Genomic DNA, 26,481 nt, shown 5'->3' with positions numbered 1-26,481 from the left:
TCTCTAGAACCTCCCTCCTGCACCTTCCTAATTCATTGGTACCCACATGTACCACTACAGCTGGCTCCTCTCCAACACTCTAAAAGTTCTCTACCTTTGCACCAGGCAGGCAAGTTACCAAGCAGTCCAACCAGCCATCCAGCTATCTAATTTCCTAATGATCAAATCAATGACTACAACAGCCGTCCCATCTCCTCTCTCCTGGACACAGACCCTTGGAGATGCATCTTCTGTGCGAGAGGATAAAGCATCACTTAGAAGGCAGGTACCAGCTACAGGATCACTTCCACTGCACCAAGGTGATAGTCTCCTGTCAGGTGACCTTGCTTTTCCAAAGTTGCACAAGGACTGCTAGACTGGAGTTTGATCACTCTATGATGCCCCTGAAGATCTCCTCTATAAACTGCTGTCTGGCTCTCTGGCCTGCAGGTACCAGAGTTGACTGAGAACCAGGAGCTGTTTGCACTGGGTGCACACATACTTCTTACCAGCAGGTAAACAATCATACATAGGGCACTCTGTGCAAAAAAAACCCCCAAAAAACTGGCTAAGTCCTCCCATCTCGCTTGTCTGTATCTTTTATTTGAGTTGATAGTCTTTTAAAGGCTGATGTAAGGCACAGGCATGTCTCAGTTTAGAGGTTGTTAAATTGTGGTTAGGGTTTATAAGGTCTTTTAAAATCTATGGCTTTTAAATTTGATAACTAGGTGATTGTTAGTGAATGACCAGCATCAATAATAAAACTAGTCAGTCACTAAAAGATTATTTTAAGTGACTTATTTTGAAGATTATCCTCCTAATGGGGGGGGGGGGTGATCTGTATTTCAAAAGATGGGAGGGTTGGGATCCAACTCGGAACCAGTGCTAACCCTCTCAGATCAAATGAATGACCCTTACAAACTCACAATTCAAACATTGAAGAAAGAAATACTATCTTTTAGGAGCTTGGAGAATCAGTCTGTTTTCCTACTACACAAGCAATTCTAACACTGGCCTTTTAGCTTTCTCATTCACATCACTATTAAACCACACTGGCAGTTGTTTTGGTTCTCCTTCGATCTTCTCTTAATGCACAGAAAACATTTTGTCTAGTCCTCGAGGATGATAACTTTACTATGTCCATGCCTCCTGCAAATTTTTACCTTGTGATTTGCTCCTTTCAGTGTGGCATTTTTATTTTTATTTTTTGTAACCAATTTCCCTTTTGATAAATGCTGCTGCAGTAGTTTTCCTTAGAATTCACCCTCTAGAGCAGTAGTTCTCAATCTTTTTTTCAGTCAGGACACACCTGAGATGCTCACATGTGTGACACACTGAGCACTTGACAATCATGGGAGTAAATATAAGCACATGCTCTGCATCCACACGAATCCCCATTTTCCTAGCAGAACTAAGACATTGCCCTGTGCAATTCACCATACAAAAAAGAAATTCTGGTCTCATTTCAATAACATCATAAACTCCCTCTGCTACTAGGTGCATTGTAAAATAATATAAAACCTGGGGAAAAAAACCCCTCACTCTGCACATGTTTATCAAATCTGCCATACTGCAGCAGCACTAACGCCAAGAAATGAAACAGCAATAGCCCTACCCATGAAAAGGCAGCAGCTCACCACCAGTGCAATATAATACTGAGAAAATACAACAAATAAGGCTGCTACAAATCTCTACCTGCTAGTAAAGTACTTCATCTCAGACACACACAGACAGAACTGCCTTCACCAAATATAGAAAACAAGATCACAAATGTGGAAACAAAAATTGAAATGGAAACCCCAAGACCTTCTGCAAGCAGTTCAAACTGAAGAACCAGAAATATATTTCCTCCATTAAGCAAACTTGAGAGAAGAAATGTATATTCTCAAAACTGACATAGTAAGACTCTTGTTCCCAGTCACACCCCTCCATGCCCCATCACCCCCTCACTCCTCCCAACTATTCAATCATTCCTTCACATGCTCACATCCTTATCCAACATTTGACACCCCCATATCTTCTTCCCCATGCTCCCTCTCTTCCCTGCTCAAGAGTCTCTACCCTTCCCTACCCAACATACATCTGACCGCCTCCACCTCGACCTCCATTCCTTCACCATTTCCCCTTCTCCTGGCTTACAGTCAGCAGAAAAGCCTTCAGTCCAATTCAGTCATTCCTCCCTCTTTACCAGCAGCAGTTGAGGGCAAGAAGCACTGAGGAGAGGAAGAAGAGGCAGTGGATTTATATAGCATGCACCTCTCACTCTCATGCTCCTGCTTTCACATCCAGGCCCCATGAGGTAAAGAGCATCTGCAGCCTCACTGCCAGGTCAGGCAGGGGAAGATAAAGTTGGTGTCCTGACAGGTCCATATGAACAGGAGTTTGTGATGTCTCTGATCTGGGTGAAGGAGGAGGGAGCAATCTCTCACTGGGCCAGGAAGAGAAGGAAGCAAGAACAGCTTCCTGTCATACCCCATAAAGGAGAAATCAGCCAATTCCTGCCCAGACTGATGAGGAAAGAGCAGCCTTCTGCTAGCTCTGCGACAAACCTCCCAGGACCTCGTGACCCACTAGTGTGACATGACACACCTGTTGAGAACCACAGCTCTAGTGTCATTTTATTATATTATGATCACTGTTGGCAAGCAGATCCACCACCTTTATCTCTTGCAGCAGGACCTTCATTCTACTGAGAACTAAATCTAATATAGTTCCTCCTCTTGTTGGTTTCATGACCCTCTGCTGCATGAAACAGGCATTGATGGCATCTGGGAACTTTCTCGCTTGCATATCCTGATGTCATTTACTCAGTCCGTACTTTGAGCAATTGAAGTCTCGTTGTTGCCCATTTTACTAGCCAGTCTAATGTCTGCAGGTATTTTACAGCAGGGTTTCCCAACCTATTTTTGTTTGTGGCACACCTGGTATATAGGACTCATTTCATTGTGGCAAACCATATTCAGCATCACTCTCTTCACTTCCTTGTACACCCACCCTACTGGCATCTTTATACCTTCCTGTCCCACCCCCATCACTATAACCTCCTCCTCCCTTCCCTCTCCGCACACCTCCAGCATCATAACCTTCCATCTCCCTTGGCATCTTCTCTTCTCTTCCCCCTCCAGCATAAACAACCCCTGCTCAGATTACCTTCCTTTCCCCCTCTCTCGCTCTCTCTCCACTCTCCTCCACCTGCTAGCATTGCCTTGCCTTTCCTCATCCCCACCCCTCTAGCATCATAACCTTCTCTTCCCTGTCCCCCATTTGTGGCATCACAGCCCCTGGCAAATTCAGCTGTCCCTTCTCACCACCCTGTTTTGGAGTCGGCAGAAGTCTAAGAACAATTATCTGGTGCTGCTTTTGCTTCCTCTGTCAGCTTCCCTCTGCAGTCTGAACAGCATGGGGCCAGCTAGACTACAGGGCTCACATATTGAATGGGAAAGCCAGCAGAGGGGGAAGCAAGAGCCTCAGCAGATCTGGGCTGTTCTGACATCCCTTCCCCTTGCTGGCAGGAGGACATTTAGGCCAGGAGGGAAAGCCAAAAAAGACTGCAGCCATGGCACGTGTGTGTGCTGCAGCACTCTGGTTGGGAAATTCTGGTTCATTGCCTGTTTCCTCATCCTGGCCAGTTGGGCAATTAAGATACCCCCCCCCCCCCCCCCCCCCCCAACTACTATACTTCTTCCCTTTTACACTTGAAATTTCTATCCTGGAGGATTCCAGAGTGCTGTTTCCTGCAAAGCATTTATCCTGCCTCACTCTGCCATCCTTAGTATATAGTGTAAGGCTTCTCAGCACTGTGCTGGGGGACCCCTTAGACAGTTGGGTTTTCAGGATTATCCACAGTGAATATGCATGAGAAACCTGCATAGCATGGAGGCTCAGTTTATGCAAACTTAGCTCATGAATATTCACTGTGGATATTCTGAAAACTTGACTGGCTGTGGGGTCTGGTTTGGGAAACCTGGCTATAGTGCCACCCCTCCACCAATCTTATTTGCCCCATCATGTAAATATTTGTACCCTGGTATCATTGGTTATCCTCCTTCCACCAGGTGTCAAATGCCTATTATGTCTATAGCTGCTTTTAGCTCCATACATTTTAACTCTCCAGTCTTATTTCAGAGTTCAGGCATTTGCATACAGACATTTTAAAGTAATTTTATCTGTATCTTTATCTATCCATAACATGCTAATCTTATGCATAAAGTTCTATTAAATATAAATGAGTAAAAGGCACTGACAATAGGTTTTTTTGCTCTTTGCAGAGCATATCCTAAGTCCCATGTTTAGCTGAGTACCTTAAGACATGGAACAGATTGGTGTTCTGCTAGGGTCAGTGCTATCCTGTGAGTAGGCTGAAAAGCAACATTTAGGTTTCTGAACTAGTTGCTACATTCAGTGTAATCTTTCAAGACTTAACCTTTTCTTTACATTGGCCCATCGCTAATGCTTGAAGGTCATCTGTTGGCATTGGATATCTCCAAATAGTCTCTTAGAACTGTTATAAAATGTGTGTGCCTCCAAGGCCAGTTGGGATGCCGTGGAAGGAGTTTTTGTCACTTCTCAATCGTGACACCTAGTTGCCAGACTGTGTCCATATCAGCTGGGTTCTGGAGGAAGCCATGGTTTGTGGCCCCTAGGCCAAGGACCATTGCTACTGTGGCTGGGCGCATTGGGTGTGGATCTAGAGAGCAGGTAACTGAATGAAGGCTTATGGCACCATAATACAACTTAGGTTGGTTTTGATTCATCTTGAAACCCACAAGGAGGAGGAAATTGCCATGCCTCACCATGCACACCACTTGACACAGCCCTGCAAAGCTCAGTTCTCTTCTCTTTTTTTTTTTTTTTTAAATTGGATCAAACAAAGACCTAGACTTGACTCCTAAAACAGTATGTGATTATAGCACTTTTTCTAAGAGCTAGAGCTGGGACCATGGGAAGCACAGACATCACTGTTAAAACACAGCTCACATAATTTGTATTTTGTGTTTTTCAGATATGCCTGTCCCAGCTCTTCAAAAGGTACAAGAAGTCTCTGAAGCATCTAAGGAAAGCTTGACAACACTGAGCAGGTGCCTTACTCTGATCTCCAGGCATGAAGTGGTCAGTATCATTGGTACTGGAAGCATGTTTTTCTGAATTCCTTCACATCTGTTTTTCAAGAATGTGTTTGTGCTTGCTTGTATGGGGCTTCATTGCATTGTGGTGCTTTCTTCCTTTGTTTACAGAAAAAAACATGAGCTGTTTTGTTCAGCAAACCTCCTTTTGGATATGCTTCAAATTGTAAACTTACCAGTCAGCCACCCCCTTTTTGTGTCAGAATACACAATGCGCACTTATTTACAAGTATAGAAGTTTACAAGTCTGAGAATAAGCAATCAAAGCATAGTTTGCATTAATGAATATATACACAAAATACTTTCCTCAATTCCCACTGTGATGTATTTTGGAAATTGGGACACTGCGTTGGGAAATCAGAAACAGCTCACTGGTCACTTCATTGGCCACTAATGTCCAAAAAGCTTTCCCTCCTTCATGGGTCACTACGTTAACACTAGTAATATTCCAAAGCTTTTCCTCCAAGCTGTTGGTTCTCTGATTTCAAATAGGTTGAAGTAGGTCTTTATGTTGATTCTACTGACCTTTGCTCTGGTTGCTTCTCTGGACCACTCCGATATGTTCGTTGAGGCCCCCAACTGTCCGTTATCGCATCAGCAACAAACAGTGAGGTGTGGCCCAGAGGCTAATGTCCTGTTTTTCCTTCAATATCTGCAGTTAGCTTTTCTAAGGGGCCGATGCAATACAGTGCACTGAGCCCAGTGCACTGTATAACCTGCAGTTGGACACGGGTTGTAGACGCGCTAACTAATCCCCTTATACAATATTTATACAATAAAGGGATTAGTGCCTCTACAACGCACGTCCAATGCAGAGTGAAACTAATAGCGCTTATCACATGCAAATGCATGTGAATGAGGCTATTAGCTATTCACTCCCTATGCAAAAAAAAAAGTGCGTCTAGGGTGCACATTTTAGCGATCAGAAATTAACGCCTGCCCGGAGCAGGCGTTAATTGCTGAGTGCTACTAAAACTAGTACAGAAAAGCAGAAAAACCTGCTTTTCTGTATTGCTTCCTGCATTTGTCAGTGAAAGGACCAGTCCCATTTCAGGACAGCCTTCTGAAAGGAGATTGGTCCTTTCACTGACATGTGACAGTAAAGGGATCAATCCACAATAAGTGAAGGAGTGAATAAATTAATATTAAGTGCCTGACACTTTAATATTGATTTTATGCACTCCTTCTGGTGCTGGTAGTCAGGTTGGGAGAACGGGCGCTGAATCATTATCCATTTTCCTATCCCCTGCATGTGCACTGGTTAGGAAAACGGGACGCTGATAAATTCAGTGTCTATTTTCTTAACCGTTGGATAGCCACCACAGCAGACCTCTTTCTGGCTTGCGCTGTCAATGAGGTGCTAGTGGCGCACAATTGCCCCTAGCGCCTCCTCGACAACGTGAGCCCCAATTTAAATATTGCATCGTGCCCCCAGGAGAGTGCCTGGGGGGCGCATTATGAAAGTGGGCGCTGAATACACAGCGCCCACTTTCAGTGTGGGTTTTTTTTGCATCAGCCCTAAGTAACTGCTGTTTCCATATATCTGATCTCAGAACTTACTTGTTTGGTTTTTTGTTACAAGCAGGCTAAGAAAAATGGCATATTTAGCCTCAGAGCTTATAAGCCTTATTAAATAATTACACTAATCAGTGATTCTCTGCTTCATTCCTATCTATCACAGCACAGTACGCTTCCTCAGCTAACTCCTGCTTAAAATAATTTCCTACACAAATTGAGCAAAGTGCCCAGTTGGTAACATGGCCCATGATTCATGGCATTGGAGGTGGGAATCAGATGCTTTTAGCCCTTGCTGAGCTTTTTTTTTCCCTAAGCACCCTTCACTCGTTAATCAGAAATTATTGTTAAGTTTGCTGGTCTGTTTTACAAAACAGATGAAGGGAAATTTGTTCACTTCCTCTCCCATTCATCAACCTCCTACTTGCAGCAGATTTGCAAGTAGGAGGTAGTGCTGTTTAAGCACTAGTACGCCATAGGAGATGGACAGGACTAAACTTCTTTTTGGAACAAAAAGGACTAGGGTGAAGAACTACGTTTTTGGAATGAGGATCATTCACAATTGTGATGCTGGTAGGGCCTAGAATCAAAATATCTGGCATGCTTTGAGGCACAACGTGCATACTTTTCCAACCAGATGGTGGTAATTGTATGATGAATGTATGCCAGGGTTTTTTTATTTTTTCCTTCAGAAATGTAAACCCATCAAATTCCAGACTGCTTTAAACAGAATTAATGATATGTCTTAAGAACTGTGCTGAGTGCTGGTTTGATAGACAATGTTATCTGAGTCTGGCAGCCTGACCATGGTCATTGAATGCCAGCAGCATGTACTTATTACTGAGAAGGATTGGTGGCATACTGATCAACCTGACTGTGTGCCCGCCTGATCTCTAATGGGGCCTGGATCTGAAATCTATTGTGCTCGTGTGTTTTGGTGATTACCTAACTCTGGGGGCCAATGTAATAAGGGGCACTAATGTTAGGGGCAAGTTTTTTTACTTCTGCTTTAGCGTGCATTTTCTGGCACAAGTTAACTTTGGTATTTAACAGGGGTTTTAACTTTAGTGCTGGTTTTTATTCCTGCTTTAGTGTGCATTGTTTTAAGAGTTAACATGGCTGCATACAAATCACATGTAAAAAGGCATTAGTTATTCCCCAGCAATGTAGGGAGAGGTGCATTAAAGGGCAGACACCAAAAACCAGAGCAGGAGTAAAGCTTAACTCACACTTCTGGTTGCCATATTATTGCTGTGCCCAATGTGGTAGCGTCTAGCTGCATCTTACACATTGGGTTCAGCAATAGAATAACTTTGGCCTCCAGAAATGTGAGTTTACTCTGCCTCGGACCCAGGAGTTTAATTTCTAGTGCTCTCTAACAATATTCATCTGCACTGTGCATTCAGCTTTGGTGTACTGTGTTAACTGTAGATACCCACCCTGGGGAGCTTACCCTTTATTTAGTTAGCTGTACGTGGCCACTCCAAAGAGCAAATTCTTGCATCCGGGACTCTTTTTTGGCAGAGAATGGCAAGTAAAATCAAAGCATAAGCTCACTGGGGCAGGCAACTTCGGCTACATTAACAAAGAAGAAACTCTTTCTGGGACACCTAAAACTGAAAAGGATGCCAGTTGAATGCACAGCACCAAAGTGCACACTGTTCAGCTGAAGGTGCCCTCCTCCAGAGAGCTTGTGCTTTTGATTTTACTTGCCGTACCTTGCCAAAGTGGCAAGTGCATGTGAGATTGGTGCTTTGCATCCTGACTTGTGGACACATTCTCTCATTCAGGCCATTTTGACAAGGAATGGCAAGTAAAGTAAGCTCTCTGGGGAAATGCACCTTACAGCTAGACAAACAAAGCATAGGCTGCCTGGCTGGGTGTCAACAGCTGAATAGTGCACACTTTAACGCTACATGTGCGTGTGCCGTCCAGCTGTTCAGGAAAACAAAACCTATGGTTGGTGCCTGCCTCAAAGCATACACTGAAAATGTAACTCCTGGTGGCAAGTGTCTCTTGTTCCCAGTGTGGTATTCCACTTCAGACCCAGGAGGATTTACATTTCCAATGCAAGCTTTCTGGGGTAGGCACCTACAGCTGAACAGTGCTTCAGAGTCAAGATGCACAACACAGAGTTCTTACTATTCAGCTGAAGATGCCTTCTTTGGACTGAGGTGGAGTAAACTCAAATTTCTGGTGGCCAAAATTATTCTGTTGCTGCGCCCAGTCTGGTAGAAAGACACTACCACATGGGCACAGCAAGAGAATATCATGGCTACCAGAAACGTCTTAACTTTTATTCCATTTTAGGATAAGGAGTTAGCTGAAAATCCTCTTAAGTGCACTAAACCATGAGTATGGAGGTAAGCACTTCAAGCACTTGAAGTTGTAAGGAGTGTGACTAAAATAGACTTGCATGCAAGGTGGTGCCCAAGTCTGAATACCAGTGCCACTGTTGCATGCAAGGCTACTTGTCCAAGCGAAATCAAAGGGTAAACTCTCTGGAACAGGCAGCTAAAGCCATTTGGGCCTGGTGAGGTTCATCCCAGGATACTGAGGGAGCTCAGAGATGTGCTGGCGGGTCCGCTGCGTGACCTGTTCAGTAGATACCTAGAAACGGGAGTGGTGCCGATTGATTGGAGAAGAGCGGTGGTGGTCCCGCTTCACAAGAGTGGGAGCAGAGTGGAAGCTGGAAACTACAGGCCGGTTAGCCTCACCTCTGTGGAGGGAAAAGTAATGGAGTCGCTGCTGAAAGAAAGAATAGTAAACTAGCTACAGTCAGAAGAATTGCTGGACCAGAGACAGCATGGGATTCACCAGGGGAAGGTCCTGTCAACAAATCTGACTTTTTGATTGGGTGACTAGGGAATTAGATCAAGGAAGAGCACTCTGTCATCTACTTGGATTTCAGCAAAGCTTTTGATATGGTCCCGCACAGGAGGCTTTTGAATAAAATGAGAAGCTTAGAAGTGAGTGCCAAGGTGTGGCCTGGATTGCAAACTGGTTGACGGACAGAAGGCAATGTGTGATGGTAAATGGAACTTACTCTGAAGAGAGAGTGGTGTTAAGGGGAGTGCCGCAAGGATCGGTGTTGGGACCGGTCCTGTTCAGTATCTTTGTGAGCGACATTGCTGATGGGATAGAAGGTAAGGTTTGTCTTTTTGTGGATAACTAAGATCTGCAACAGAGTGGACACGCTGGAAGGAGTGGAGAGAATGAGATGGGATTTAAGGAAGCTGGAAGAGTGGTCGAAGATGTGGCAGCTGAGATTCAATGCCAAGAAGTGCAGAGTCATGCATATGGGGTGTGGAAATACAAAAGAACTGTATTTGGTGTTCGAAGGGCTGATGTGCATGGAGCAGGAGAGAGACCTTGGGGTGATAGTGTCTAACTATCTAAAGTCAGTGAAACAATGACAAGGCGATAGCTAAAGCCAGAAGAATGCTGGGCTGCATAGAGTACATGGATGGGGCATATGGTGCACCAACTGGTCCACCAAACACATTGGCCCTAATGCATATAGAATCTCAAAAGCCATAGTTAAGGTTTTAAATTTAACCCACTGACCAATTGGTAACCATTAAAGAGTTTAAAATGGATGTAATATGATCTTTGTCTTGCCTGAACCACCAGTCTGACTGTAAATGCCCTGTGCTTATCACTGCTAACAGTGTTGTAGCAATCAAATCGTGTCACTAACTGCATAACAATTTTTTTTTTTGAGAATCAATCTGATTAAAACCATAATCCTTCTCAACTGGCATAAGATAATGGAAGCAAATCTTTACCACATCAGAAATGGAGCCTCATATTTCTTGAGTCAATTTTGACTCCCAGACTGTGTACCTGATTTTTCGATTGAATTGGTGCTGCATCCCAGATAAAGGAAGGGCGCATTGATGTACACTTTCCCTTTTTGTGCCCATAGAACCTTGGTCTTCTGGGGGTTAAGCTTTAACTTGTCTACCATCTAAACCTTTGTGACTCAGACATTCGTTTAACACCCCAAAAACCCACCTGATTACCCACAGAAAGATATACAACTATATTTTTATTCCAGCTGCCCTGAAGATTGTCACTAGGGCTTACATATAGATATTAAAAAGGAGGTAAAAGCAATGTTCAGTGAGGGACTCCAGAAACTAAGGGGTATTTCAGTCTTCCCCCCCCCCCTTCCCCATGGAAATAAATTGGGACCTGTCCATGAGAAAATGAAACCGAAAATGGTTCCCACTGTCCTGAGTGGCCAGTCAGGCTATATGGTCCGTTTCTGCCATGTTTGTTTAAAAAATGCACTCAATTCTAAAAGGATGGAAATAGTCTTTGCCTCTGTCCAACTCCTTCCACAAATCAAACCGTAGTCATTAGTCACTGTTTAGGTACTATGGCAGTGTTTAAGGGAAGATTGATGTTTGTCCTAAGCATTGTTCTTTTCAAAATTATGCAGTTGGGAAATGGCCGCCTTTCCAGTCATGTTGGACAGAAAGGGGTCATTTGACACTGACTGAAAATTCTCCTGTTTCGTAGCATCCAGAGCTGGTTTCTTATGCAGTGATTGCACTGTTGCCAGTTTCAAAACCTTTGAAATAATTCTCTTTTGCAATGAATTGTGTACCAGGTCACCCTGGACGATTATCTTCATGCTCTGTGAAACTAAAAGACCGTGGATCTAGTACAGATATAGTAGGGCACGTTCCCTTCATTAAACTAACCATCTCTTCAAGGATAAGTTACCTAAACTTCAAACAAAATCCGACCCCCTGGGGTTTCAAATAAACAGACCCGCAGTTTAACAGCCCTTGGTCTACTCTATCCAAACAGAATCATCCCATAAAAATATGTAGCCTGGAAATAAGTCTTATCTGTAAAGCTGGAGAACTTGGGAGACCATAGAGAAATGCAGTAAACACTTACAGCTTTAAAAATTTCACAGGGATGTATGAAAGGATCTTGAAACAGCTGAGTATAAAACTGCTTTTTAACTTTTAAGATGTCCAACTTATAATTTTTCTAGACACTTAAAATAGTTTGTTTCTCCTAGATCGTAGGCTTGGGCCATACTCTCCATTTGATGCACCTCCCCTCGTCATAACCCACGATTCCTTGGTATGCCAGCTGTGCTCACATTACCTTGGAGCTAACTTTTTTTTACTTTGGTTTCATATTACCTGCTTCTCTACAAATGACGTGGGAAACATACCTTGGAGATCTTCCTGTCATCTGCAAATGTATCTGTATTGTTTACTTCAGTAGTTTGCAATAGGTGGTACCCTTTGTCCATAATTTCTGGACTCGGGGCCAGGCACGCAAGAACACTTAGACTCAGTAAAAGGTATAAAATACATTTTATTTGGCTTTTTTAAAAGTGTTCCTGGGAGATGCGGTATGCTAGGTGCCCTTTATCTTTTCAAAATAACTAGCATCTCCCCGAAATTAGGCCTTGCCCTTACTTTTATAGTCAAACATACAGCACTGCCGAAGTTTCCAGAATGGCGTGACTGCTCAGACTCATTTACAAAGATACATTATGCTGTTGTCATGACAATCTATCATGTATAGGAAATGCTTGTGAGGATCACTCCCCACCCTGAGAATTCTTCACCAGCTAAACCTGTCCATCCTCCTACCATAAAAGTTCCTTTATCAACATGGCTTTGATGCCCTTTGTTTCTTCTGATCTTCTCTTGATCCGCTGTGTTGTGTAAACAGATAGCAAGTCTGGGTTCTGAATAGGAAATAGGCCTGAATTCAGTTTGCTGGCGCCAGGACTTTAATTAAAACTGTAACTTTAAAAGAATCTTTTCACCTGGCTCCTGTCGTTGAGATAGGCATTTGTAAGACAAAAGCTTGCATCTTGGCTTCATGCAAACCAAGCTTCCCTGTATTGTAGTGCAAATATTGTCATTGATGCCTTCCTGGCCTTTAATTATAGGCTTTGCAGAGCCATAAGTTTCCCAACTCTTCTACATCCTTTGAATCTGTGATAGTCAGAAAGTCACTATATTTCAGCAGTTGTCAGTGTGAATCAGCCCTCTGAGGATTCTGGGAATGGCTGAATGAACCAGAGTTATGAATTATATCACCTTTAAGCAAAATTTGCACTACTTGAGATATAGTAATAGACTAACATGATCTGACCAAGACAAGTGTATAGCTTTAATATTTACTTTTATGCTTTCAGACCCGGGGAGGGGAACACAAATTGGGTCCAAAGTGTTTCCTGTACTGAGGCTTCTTAACTAATTGCATAAAACCCAAACCTCACAACCTTAATTTTAAACTTAGATATAGCCCTAGAAGGGTGGAGGCAACATCTAGAAGTTAAAATCCTTCCCTCAAACCATCATGTATGGATACCTAACCAGTGTGTGACAGCAGCAGTCCTGGGTGACCTATCAGGATTGACTATGGTCAGACTAGCGAACACGCCTTGAAGTTACTAGTAGCATATTTAAAATTTGAGGTTTTTTTCCCACTCAACCAACTATCTCTGGAATTCATTGCTAGAAGATATGGTAAAAACAGTTACTATAAATGAGTTAAACAAGTTCCTGGAAGAAAAGTCCTTAAATTCATTAACCAAGTAGACTTGGGAAAATAAGCATAAGTACTTTTAGAATGTTTTTGTTTTCATATTTCATGGCCTTATTTTGTTTACTGATGAATTGAGCACTTGAATGACAATCCATTACATTCGGGTGTACCTGAAAGAACTACAACACAATTTCTCTGGTACAAGTTAGACCTGAATGAGAGCGGCTGAGGGGGGATATGATAGAGGTTTTTAAGATCATGAGAGGTTTTGAATGAGTAGATGTGAATTGGTTATTTACACTTTCGAATAATAGGACTAGGGAGCATTCCATGAAGTTAGCAAGTAGCACATTTAAGACTAATCGGAGAAAATTGTTTCACTCAACGCACAATAAAGCTCTGGAATTTGTTGCCAGAGGATGTGGTTAGTGTAGCTGGGTTCAAAAAAGGTTTGGGTAAGTTCTTGGAGGAGAAGTCCATTAATAGCTATTAATCAATTTTACTTAGGGAATAGCCACTGCTATTAATTTCATCAGTAGCATGGGATGATCTTGATGTTTGGGTACTTTCCAGGTTCTTGTGGCCTGGTTTGGCCTCTGTTGGAAACAGGATGCTGGGCTTGATGGACCCTTGGTCTGACCCATCATGGCAATTTATGCTATGTTCTCTGGTATAAGTTGGACGTGATACAAAACTTCCATGCTTAAAAGCTAGGAGAGTTTTCCTGTCAGTCAAAGGTGGGACCTTGGCCCTGCGAGGGTTTTCATTAGTCCAGGGTCTTTTTACATAAACAGGAGGATAATATGGCTGCCATCTGGCAAGAAGCAATGCTGTCAAATGATTCTGAAGGTAACTTTTGCTTGGTGGCTAAAAGTGGCTAGGGATGTCTTTATTACATATATGGCCTTTAGGAATTTTTCTTGGCTATAAGATATTACAAGTTATCAGTTAATGTCTGGCCAAGGTAAGCATAATCTAGGGGCATGCTTTTACTTTTTGGTTGTTTAGGAAAATCTTGAAGCTTGTATTGGAGATATTTTGGCTCAATTCTGCTGATGTGTGATCCAGGGATACATGATAGAAAACGAAACGTCATCTACTGTATTATGACCAGACTCTGGCTCAGGTGCTCAGCCTGGTAGACAGGCAGCAGCCAGATCAACATTTTTAGTGTGGAGGAACAGGGTAGACACCAGTTGAGCTGTGCATCCTTCTTTGCTTGCATCCCCTTCTGTGGGATCCACCACCCATTATCTAAGCGACTCCGGAGGCATGCTTGAGGGGTTACTCTGGGCTGTCAGAGGTTCTGAAGATGCACAAGTCACGTGGGGAAAAACACAGCTGGCAAAGATTTTTCTCTGCTTCCAAGTATTAGGAATTTTCATAGTCAAGTTGGCAACCCTAGGTCCAACTCTTTCCTCTGAGCTGCTACTTGAGTTGACTAATCATTGAAAAGTACTTTACTGCTCTTATGTACCTATCTTCCTCCTTTTGAGTCTGTCTTGGGATTTTTCAGTGTCTTCCCAATTAAGGATCCTGGCAGTTACCATCTGTGGTTTGCTCTCCTTTTGGAGGGTACCAATTCTGTATACATTTTTTGCATTTCAATGGCTTTTCCTGCATGTTCCTTTTTTTTTTTTTTTTTTTCTGAAAACCACTTCTCAGGGTGGGGGGAAAAACAGGTCGGTTCGTGGTCTTTCACTGTCTCAGGAAATCTGACCCTGACACTATTCCTGTGGCTTCAAATTTTCCAGTTCTCAATCCTTTCAAGAAATACTGCCTTCTTTCTGCTTCTCCAGAAGTTAACTTGCTTGGGCCTTTCCTCCTGAACCATCATTCTCTGCTCAGCCTCAGTTCTTCAAGCATGCGTGTCAAAGCCCCCCCTCTGATCTTGTCCATCGCGATTCACAATTTATTGAATCGGACTCGTAATGCCGCAGATACTTTTGAGAATTCCTGTAGCATTTCATCCAAAAGCACTGCTGCAATCTTCTTTCCTTGAGCAGCCATTTCACCTTCTCCCGGCTTCACGTTCTCAAACACTTCACTGAGGCTTTCAGGTCAAATCTTGTTTAGCAGTGCAAAAAGTTCCATATGCCTGCACTTTGAAAAGTCTTTTTTCCACATGCAGAGGCTAAGTTTTTATTTATTTTTTTTACTTAGGGCCAGGTTCATTAAGGCTGCTCTCCCATTTGGTCTATGGGGGGAAAACCCTTAGTGAATCTGGTACTTAGTTTGAAAGCAGCTTTTTGGGAGATTTTGTTGGAGCCCCACTGCCTGCAGTCTGCTGCAGGTGTACAGAATCGCCAGAACTGCTGGCATGGAAGTCTTGAGTATGATACCTGACGTGCTGGAGGCGGTCTTCTCTGTCTGGAGGCTGCAGCAGGTGAGGTAGGAGCTAGGACAAGCAAGGGTTGCTGTCCTAGCTTATGGCAAGAGTTTAGGGCCATAAGGTTTTGGCATAGGTTAAGACAGACAGTGGCGAAAGAGAGCACCCAGTATAACTCTCTCAAACAATGAGCTGCCCTCATGGCAAATTTAATAATGTAAAAGTCCTGAATGCCCACATGGCAGAGCACAGCTGGGCTCACTGAATATTTAAATAGGAAAAAATGTACCTCTTACCCTTGTCTGTTTTTAAACAGCCCCCCTTAAATTAAATGGCAAATAAGAAAATTACATTGGCTTTCGAAACAGACAGAAGCGTACAAGTCAATGTAATTTTCTTATTTGCATACAAGTCAGCTTTGAAAATTATCCCTGCCGTTATGTGGAAAATTTTAGAAAAACATTTTTTTTTAAGGAGCTTGCTTTTTGCAATTTAAAGTGTGCAAGTTCAAACCCAGTCCGGTTAATTGTATACACAACAGGCAGCGGGCACATAAGTTTACTTAATTATTGGATGGACTGTTCTGTAAAATTACTTTTGTGGGTAAAACACTTCAGTGGACATTGCCCCCTCACCGCCTAATGTTTTGTTCTATGCACAAGATTCAAACCTCTAGACTATTTGCTGAAAGGAAAAACTTTTGCTGTGAGATGGAATAGTCTGTTTACAACAAGATTAAAAAAAAAATCTTGACAGCTATAATTTTTATTTTTCTATCCTGCAATACTTAAGTGTTTGGACCAGCCCTTCTGGTCTGATCGCCTAACTGCAGTCCTTAATGTACTCTGGGAGTAATAGCAAGAAGTAATTGGTTTCTGGTGATCTAATGAAGGCTTATTTTGACTGGTGTTATATGCCCAATTTTCTTTTTTTTTTTTACCATGAAGACAGGTCTGACTTTACCGCACCCACCAGTTTGTCAATGGGCAGAGCTAGCTCCATGTTCTGTGCAGGGGTAGAATGGGCAAGGCTTAGAATGGCTTTACATATCAGAATTTGACGGGTGGTTTACCCATGTACTATTGACAAAATGAAGCAGCAGTTAGTGATTGAATAACAACTGTGGAAATAGTGACTTGTTTAGGTAGAAAACAAACAACCCCCCTCCAAACTGAGTGAACCTTGCACCTGGAGGAATTAAGAGGTAGCACTCCTTAAGATGTCAGCAGACAATAGTGCCTTGCTTCTGTTAGAAAATCTGTGCTGCTGTTCAGTGACTTACATAGTTTGTTACAAACTTACTCTGAATTGTATGAGTTACAACTAAATTTATAAATCTTTACTTAAATTGTACATTTTGTAGATACAAGATGCTTTTACTTTGACATTTTTTTTAAACAGCTGGCTTCATAATCTGTTCTGTGTTGCATGTGGTCTTTTGTTTGCTAGAGATGATTTATATGTGGACATTTGAAAGTTAAGGGGATTTGAAACGCACTGAATTAGGAAAGAAAGTGAATTTCCTCGTGTCTGAGAAGATGTCTCCCCTAAAATGGTGGAATTGCCAAGTCTGCATCATTTGACCTTTGTGTGGGAATTTTTATGACTTTCTCAATGCCATGATCAAGCCACAGAATGTACATAAGGTCATGGATACTAGGTGATCTCCCTCGTCCTGTCCTTGTTGCAAAATGACTAGATATGCTGCAGAGTTTACAGATTCATAGGAATCTGACAGGAGCTGCAACGTGGGCATTTGACTCAAAGAACTGGACTGAGCTCACAATCTTTTTTTTTTTTTATTTATTTTTTTTTTTTTTTTTTTTTTTTTTTGGCCCAGTACTAATTTCCCTTTTTTTCTTCCAACTCTGTCAGAACCAATTCTAGAATTGATTGCCATGAACCTACATTTACAACTACTTGAATTTTTTTTTTTGCCTATGTTAATAGACCCTCACACTTTCCAAGTCTGGTAGTTGCAGAAAGTACTAAGTCCGAGACCTGTGCATCAAGGCTCCTTCTGGAACTTTTATGGGCTCTAAATCTGGCCATGAGGATCCACCCTTGTTGATGACCATGATTCTTCTCCCCACTGCCAGAGGCTGCAGAAGACTTGTCTGGGAATGGAACTGAGGACCTTCTGCATGGAAGTGTATGGCACTTTCCACTAGGCCAGCCCACCATATCACTTCACATGCTACCTAAACTGAAATTTGATCCAGTGGTCTAGAGGTGAGAGGTTCCATAAAGCTGTGAGCATTCCCCTGAACCATCCAAGCCAATTTTGTGAAGGTCCTAAATAAAATCAGGAAGATAACCACTCTCAAGGATTAGTCTGTCCATGGTATGTTATCCCAACTGGCTTCCTTTGGTAATTTTTTTTTTTTTTGAGCACCACCTGCTGGCTCTCCGCTGTATTTGGTGCCTTTATGCTACAGTGAGTATCTACTGGTCAGTGAGACAGACAAATCTGAATGACTATCCCCCACCAATGCACCAAGAACCTCAGGTTTATACTTCTTCCCCACCAGAACCCTGCATCTGCAAAGGGTAGGAAATTCTCCTCTTCCACAATCATAAGAAAAAGAAGAAATTGAACAAAAAAAGGCTGGTGTGAGGGAGGAGGCACTTACTTCAAAGCTGGATATACAGTTTCCCTTGGTCACAAGTCAAAACCATTGTCAGTTCTTCCAGAAGGGGGAAACTGCCCTCTGTCAAGAACAAGTCAAAACTCTCAAAAGGTCTTCCAAAATATTCCTCTGACTCATGAGGCTTATCATAAAGCAGCACCCCTAGGAAAACATTTCCAAAACATCTCCCAACACTAACTGGACACACTTGACTAACACCACTGAGATCTTAACCATTAAATTTCAATGCCCATATTTTTTATATTATATAATTGTATCACATTGCAATTCTTTTACAAGATTAAAAAATTAAATAGCAATTATAACACTAAACACACTCACTGTTTACCTATAAACTCATTCCATCCACACACAAAGCTCAATTCATAACCCACTATGGAGCTTTTGGTGTGGATGGAATGAATGTTTATGGGTAAACAGTGAGTGTGTCTAGAGTTATACAAGATTAAATTCAGTAGCAATTATAAATAATTGCAATATAACACTTTTTTGAATACTGTATAATAAATTATATGGAAACAAACTTTAATAGTTAAGATATTAGTGTTCTCCTTCAACAAGCAGGATGGTAGTCCTCGCATGTGGCTGACATCATCCAGTGGAGCCCAGCATGGAAAACTTTTCAGTTTTTAGAAGCTTTGACCAGCACACTGAGCATGCCCAGCATGCCACTATCCATATGTCCTCGCAAGGTCCCCCTTCAATCTCCTCTTTTCCGCAGTGCAGTTGCCTCGCGAGTCGTGGAGCTCCTCTTAATTTTTTTTCTCGACAGTATCTGGTCTTTTTCCCGGTATTCCTCATCGGGTCCCCCTTTGTGGTCAGTGCCTCCTCGGTATGATAGGTTATTCTTGCTGCCTTCAACTTTGCAGTCAGTTCCAGACTACTCGCCTTATGGTGACCGCTGGTCATCGACTGCACACCAGGTGTTTTTTCATGGCATCAACCAGTTTTCGTTGGTGCTCCCAGTGCCTGTGGATAATGTCTATCACAGATCTGCATGCAGTTTGGGGCCTCGCACAACATAAATGGGTGTCGTCTGTGTGACCAGGTGACTCCCAAAGTGCCTTGATAAGATGGAGAAACTTTTCGATTCTTCAAAGTCGGCTCCTTCCACTCCTGCATCGGAACCATTGATGCTAAGAGGTCATGGGGCACCTCTCGATACGCTCCCTCTTGCTAGCTCTTCAAAGGATCGCAGAAACGGTGACAGATCTTCAGTGATTTCACCACTCTCCTGGACATCTGGGTCCTCCGCCGCCTGGGCACCAGGGAAAGACCTGGCCGAGTATCATGGAAGATCCCATAAGAGCATTGCCACCAGTCTGTTGGCGTGCGGAACCAGCGGCTGCCAGGCCTCCACCAAAGCGACACCAGGCATCAGAGGCCCCATCCTACAATGCTCCCAGGTGTTCCCCACAAATATCTGTGCCGAGCACCGTGCCACCTTGGAGACCCGAGGAAGAGCTGGTGACTCCTCATCCCCCTCCCTCAGTGCTGACCACTCCGGATTTTCAGGAGGAGCTGGACCGCAGGGTGCTGTCTGGTGCTCAAGGCACTTCAGAGCATCGAGCTGCCAGCGCCGCCAGCACCACCAGCCCCTATACCAGTGCCCGAGCTTCCGCCTTCAATTTTAGCATCTCTGCTGGAGCGTCTGGACGTCCTTTTTTGGGTGACCTACTGACAGAACCTGTTCCCAAGGGGCCTTTGGTTCCCCAACAGCCACAGATGGCCCCACCAAAGCGATCCTGATCCTCTGGTCCTCCAGGGAGGAAGATATGGCCGGTACAATGTTTCCCCAGGCTACAGTTCCCTAAGCCCCTGCTGGGTCCTCAAGGCCTCCCGTGGCCTCCAGTCTCCTTGATGCCAGGGGAACAGTCAGTTCCCACAATGCCCTCGAGGCCTCAAGCCTTCAGAGCCCAGTGTTGATGCCCCTCATGGACCTTGCCCTTGTCACGCTGGCCCTAGTGAGGAGGAAGGGCCTTACAACCCTTGGAGACGATTCCACAGTTGTCCTCAGACTACTCGGGCAACCCTCTCTGAACCCTCCCTGCCAGAGGAACAGCGCCGGTCACCCCCTGAAGATCTGTCCTTTGCAGCATTCATCAGGGCCATGACTGACACCATTCCCTTTCAGTTGCTCATGGAAAAGGATGTGTGACATAAGATGCTGGATATACTCCAGTTAATTGACACTCCTAAGGAAATTGTGGTGGTTCCCATCCATGCCATCTTCAAGGACCTCTTCTGGATGTGGGTGTACCCTATTTCTATCTCCCCTGTCAACAGGCTGACTCCACCTATTTGGTGCAGCAGACCGTGGGAGTCTTGTCATGGCATCTACCCTGAAGAAGGCCCGGTGCTCCTGCACACATGCCTCTGCGCCCCCCCCCCTGGGATGAGAGCATAGGGAGCTTGATGCTTTGGGCAGGAAGGTCTTTCAGGGTGCTATGCTGGTCACCCATATTGCTGCTTACTAGCTATACTTGACTCAGTACAATAAGAACCTTTGGGCTTGCCTCAACAGCAAGAGGCACTCTGGCCATTGTCCTTCTGGGTCTAGAAGTTGATAAGCATGAGGTGCATTCCACCTATGATGACTTTGAGACGGCAGCCTGCATGGCAGCGCTGGTCATCTGTTCCTGGAGAATGGCCTGGCTCAGAGCTTCTGACCTCCATCCAGAGGTGCAGGAAAGGCTTGCAGACCTCCCCTGCACAGGTGAAAATCTTTCGGGTTAAAATCTGGGATGCGTTAGTGCAATTGAAAGACCACCATGATACTCTTCAACAGCTTTCTGCCACCACAGACACCCTGTCCTCTGCCAGGAAATCCTCCAAGCTGGGATCCCAAAAGCCCTTCTACAGGCAGAGGAAGTTTTATCCTCCCAGGCTCGTCTGCCTATCACCAGCTCCAGGGGCTTCCCTCGCCTGCAGCGAGCACCCAGACCCCCAGCAAGCCCCAGCTACAGGCTTTTGACTGGTGGTGAGGGAGTGAAAGTCAGTTGAACGTACACCTGATGCCAGATCCCCCAGTGGGAGGCAGGCTCCTAGGCTTTGCCCATCACTGGGAGGATATAATGTCAAATTGTTCGGACCTTGCGATCATGCGTCGGAGGTATCATCTCAACTTCATTCCGCTCCCAGAGACCTCTCCATGTCCATATTGGGGTTCGTCCACCCAGCAGGTCATTCTTTAGACTGAATTCTCTGCCCTTCTTGTAGCAGGCATGGTAGAGCCATTCCTTCACACCCAGCAGGGTTGAGAGTTCTATTCGAGGTACTTCCTCATTCCCAAGAGGGAATGGCAGCTTGCGCCCTATCCTCTACCTCAGGGTGTCGTACTTTTTCTCTTGCAAGAAACTTGTACAAGATGGTCTCTCTGGGCATGCTGATTCCCCTCCTTGAAAGAGGAGACTGGCTTTGCTCACTCTACCTCAAGGAGGCTTACGTGCACATAGCCATTTTCCATGACCACAAAGTATCTCTGCTTTGTGGTGGGGAATGCCCATTACCAGTACAGGGTGCTGCTTTTTGAGTTGGCCTCAGTCCCCCCATGACTTTGAATGCCTGGTGGTGATGGCAGCCTCTCGGATGTCAGGTGGTGCATACCACAGGGCCTCCCCCAGTGGAAGGTCTGCAATGCCTTCTTCCACTGGGGGAGGTCCTGCTGTATGTGTACCCCCTTCTACCTCCTCTCGAAGACACTGCTGAAGCTTCAACAGCACAGAGGGACCATGATCCTTGTAGTGCCCTTTTGGCCCTGACAAGTCTGGTTCCTGCTTCTGCAGGACCTGTTGATGTAGGCCCCCATCCAGCTGGGGACAGCGCTAGATCTTATCTTGCAGAATCAGGGCACCCTGTGCCATCCAAACCTCAGAGTGTTGGCTCTAATGGCTTGGATGTTGAACACATAGTCCTTCAGCCCTTGGTGCACTCGACGATCGCCCCAGGTGCTGGTGGCATATCAGAAGCCTTCCACCAGGAAGTCCTACAGCTTAAAGTAGAAACTATTTTCCATCTGGTGTGCAGACATGGCTTGGATCCTTTCTCATGTTGCCTTCCCTGCTGTTGGACTACCTATGGCACCTGTCAGTCTGGGCTTCAAACCAGCTCGGTCAGAGTTTACCTCTGTGCTGTCAGTGCATACCATCGGGGTGTTGCTGGCACACCAGTTTGAGGGCAGTCTTTAGTTGGCAGTTTCATGCGGGGCCTCCTCCAGCTGTAGCTTCCTCTTTGGCCTCCTGTTGTGTCTTGGGACCTCAACATTGTCCTGGCATGGCTCATGCGCCCTCCCTTTGAGCCGCTGCAATCCTGTGATCTGTAGTTCCTCACCTAGAAAGTTATATTCCTGGTAGCGATCACTTCGGCTCGTAGAGTCAGTGAACTTTGAGCTCTGGTTATGTACCCGCCATACACAAGGTTTTTCCATGATTGTGTGGTCTTGCATATGCATCCTAAGCTTCTGCCCAAGGTTGTGGCTGCTTTCCACCTCAATCAGTCCATTGTTTTTACCCACCTTTTTTCAGAGGCCTCATTCCCACCCAGGGGAATGGGCTCTTCATACCTTGGACTGCAAAAGGGTCTTTGCTTTCTAATTAGATCGTACCGCCAGCCACAGGAAGTTCACTCAGCTCTTTGTGTCCTTTGATACCAAAAGGCTGGGAACGGTGGTGGGTAAACGGACCTGTCTAACTGGCTGCTGGATTGCATAGCCTTCTGTTATGTGCAGGCGGGCCTTCCGCTAACTGGCAGAGTAATGGCTCACTCTGTGCGGGCACTGGCAACCTCGATGGCTCGTTTATGTGCAGTCCCAGTCATCGAAATTTGCCGAGCCACAACCTGGAGGTCTCGTCACACGTTTGTGGCTTATTACTGCTTGGACAGAAATGGGCATCAGGACAGTGACTTCAGTCAATCCATCCTGCACAACCTGCTCCAGACCGGAGCCCAATTCTTCCTGATCATGCCTCTTGTGGGAACCAGACAGTCCCCTGCCGACCCACAGCGCCACAGTTGTGCCTGTTGGCACCGTGTTCGGTCACTATTAGTGTCTCCTGATAACAGGAACAGTCTGGAGCTTAGTTCTCACCCACATGGGAGGACTAACATCCTGTTTGTCCTAGGAGAAAGTGTAATAGCTTACCTTGTAAGAGGTGGTCTCCTAAGACAGCAGAATGTTAGTCCTCAGGAATCCTGCCCACCTCCCCACGTAGTGGGGGGGGTCTCCTTACGATTTGGTTTTATTTTTTCGCTTGTATTTTCATCTGTTACGAGACTGAAGGGAGACCTCGCGTGGATGCGCGGATAGCGGCATGCTGGAGATGCTCAGTATGCCGGTCATAGCTTCTTCAAACTTTGACAAATTTTCCATGCTGGGCTCAATCGGATGATGTCACTCACATGGGAGGACTAACATTCTGCTGTCCTTGAACACCTGTTACAAGTAAGTAACTGTGCTGTATTCAAGCATATATTTGTATAACAATTGCTGATTACCCATACTTTTGTGAATGTGTTAAAGCCAATATATTTTCAATACTTTTTTGTGTGTGTATGGTGTGTGTGTGTGTGTGTAAATTCCCAAATTAAAATTGATATAAACTAAGTGGGGAAAATAACACCAAAAATAGAAAATCCAAAAATTTGTTTATCAAATACATTAAAGGGAAAACAGCCAATTTATAGCCTCATGTGTCAGCAATTAAGCAACATTTTATAATTCAAATGTCTGCTAGCTTTAGCTGATATTACTGGCTGGAAAAGAAACCCCACTTAGACATTTTAAATTTGCTTTTAAATTTCACGGACGATTGACTGTTTTATGAAATTCTTTTTAATTTTTAAAATACCTGTGGTGTATAATATCCTGGAGATGTACCCATAATATATTCCTTATTTGAAATCATAAGAATACTTAGTTATGTAAACATACAACGAAGAACCCCCTAAAAGAGGCCTCCATTTCACTGCTATAATGCAGCTTCATCAGGGGGCGTAGTCTTTGTATCAAAAAGTATACAATTAATAAAGCACATGAAAAGAATACTCATCTCATCATATAGTCCATACTCCAATGTTAAGTTCTTGTTGCAAAAGCCAGGTGGTGCTATAAATCTTAACTTAAAAGGCTATCTAGCAGAACGGTGTTTGCCGTCTTCTGAAACGTACCGTTGTCTCCAAACTAAGGCTGACAAGATCTTGCCAGCACAGCTGGTTGTTCTTTTTGGTGCTATATAAATGCGTATTTGTAAAATCTATACATATATATACACCTACTGAGCCCATCCCAAAAAGGGAAAGCATCACCGTCCTAGATGCAAACATCTCCAAAAAGGTATAGTCAGAAAATGTTTGGTTTCTGTGATGGGGCTTTGCAACCCTCACTAGACCCAGTCCTGTTAGAATTGTAGAAGGGGTTCTTTCAGATCTTAGAAGGAAATTGCCCTATAATCTGGGTTCATCTGTGGCTCTGAAGCTATTTTTTTGTGGTCCTTAGGTAATGGGCTTTGCCTTTTAAAAGCTAAGAATGAAGTGCATGTATAGACACACTTTTCTAGAAAACAGCGTTTAAACATGTCTCAAATGTGTAGCTAGCAAGAGTTAGTGAAGCAGCACTTTTAACCTGCTGCCACTGCCTCCCTCTACTGTCAAAAACATGCAGAGCCATTAGGTATTGATGGCATGGGGCCTTGTGGTTCCTACTGCAGAATAAAACTTGTGGTAGAGGCAACAGCAGGAAAGACTCACTGCTGCTTGCTGACTCCTCCTGCTGGTTGGAGGGAGTATTAAAAAAAAGACTTCAATATGGACAGCTGCAGCACTTCCTTCCCCTTCTCTGTGATTGTAGCTGGCTGCAGGGGTTAAAGCAGAGGGGATAAGGAATAACTGAAAAGGAGGTTGCATGCAGCAGCAGGGCTGGCTCCCTCCTGCCGCTCTCTGCTGGCGGCACAACTGAGAATTGCTGTTCTGTGTCCGCACCAGATATGTGAACTTAGAGCCTTGGGTATAGGTACACATAGGTGCATAGGAATTGCAACCTTTTTTGCATTCTAAATCCCAGCACCCAGTACAGTTGCAGATTGTAGCTTCTGAAATTTGAATTAATGAATTGAATCATGTCTTGCAATGGGTAGGGAGCCTTGCTCAGCTCCTGGCTTGGACTTTAGTCACCTAGACATTGCTTCTAGACACATAGGGGCCGATGCTATACAAAATGGGCGCTGAAAAATCAGTGCCTGCTTTATTGTGCGCATGGTGCCCGCAAGGGAGGCGCCATGCTATACACAAATTAGGGGGTCGCGCTAGCAAGTAGGCGATTGTGCAAGCAACCCTAAGTTAGCGTCTCCTTGCTAACGCGACCCCCACGGTAACTGGCGGTCTGCCAGTTATGAACGGACGCTGAGTTTATCGGCATCTGTCTTGAAAGCGGCCGGCAGAGGTTTTTCTTTCTCTTTTTTTAACTTTGAAAAAAAAGTGCAGAAAAACAGCCTTTCTGTACTTCTTTAAATGTGCTCAGCTATTAACGCCTGCTCCAGGCAGGAGTTAATAGCTGAGTGATAAATGTGGGTCTGTGACATCTTTTTGCATTGGAGTGAATGAGTAATAGCCTTGGTTAAATAGGCGCTAATCCCCTATTGCATTAGGGGGAGGATTAGCACCTATTTAACACAGGTCTCTGTGGCTGAGTGCACTGTATTGCATCTGTCCCTTATGGAGGCTAGGAAGGGGGGGGGGGTAAGGTTTGTTTTTTTCATTGTAGCCTTTTGTTTTTGATCTAACAAACTCACAGGCCGGTACAGTGCGCTCCAGCAGAGCGCACTGTTACCCCACGTTTGGACGCGCTTTTTTGACGCGCTAGCTCTACCCCTTATACAGTAAAGGGTAATAGCGCGTTGAAAACGTGCGTCCAACCCCCCCCCCCCCCCCCCCCCCCCCGAAACTAATAGCGCCTAAAACATGCAAATGCAGGTTGATGGCCCTATTAGTTATTCCCTCGCGATTCAGTAAGTAAAATGTGCAGCCAAGCCACACATTTTACTTTCAGAAATTAGCACCTACCCAAAGGTAGGCGCTAATTTCTGCCAGCGCCAGGGAAGTGTATAGAAAAGCAGTAAAAACTGCTTTTCTGTACACCCTCCAACTTAATATCATGGCGATATTAAGCCTGAGTTCTTAAAAGTTTAAAATAATAAAAAAATAAAAATAAAAATCTTAAATCGGCCCGTGGCTCAAACCGGACACTCTTTTGCCACATCAGATTTCCGAACCAGTGGCTGTCAGCGGGTTTGAGAACGGACGCCGGCAAAATTGAGTGTCGGCTGTCAAACCCACTGACAGCCACCACTTCCATCAA

At 44.3% G+C, this 26,481-nt stretch overlaps 1 protein-coding gene across 2 annotated transcripts in view; it reads left to right on the top strand.

Annotated features, from left to right (window-relative positions):
• Positions 1–26,481, top strand: part of OSBPL1A (oxysterol binding protein like 1A) — a 546,359-nt gene that overhangs the window by 244,977 nt on the left and 274,901 nt on the right. For both annotated transcript variants that reach the window (XM_029591150.1, XM_029591146.1), the window contains one exon: positions 4,982–5,088. In XM_029591150.1, coding sequence (XP_029447010.1) covers positions 4,982–5,088 — 107 coding nt within the window. The remainder of the gene's footprint in view (positions 1–4,981; positions 5,089–26,481) is intronic.

Source organism: Rhinatrema bivittatum, chromosome 2, assembly GCF_901001135.1.
Source record: "Rhinatrema bivittatum chromosome 2, aRhiBiv1.1, whole genome shotgun sequence".
In the NCBI taxonomy this organism is placed as follows: Eukaryota; Metazoa; Chordata; class Amphibia; order Gymnophiona; family Rhinatrematidae; genus Rhinatrema; species Rhinatrema bivittatum.
This window is presented reverse-complemented; position numbering and strand designations above follow the sequence as displayed.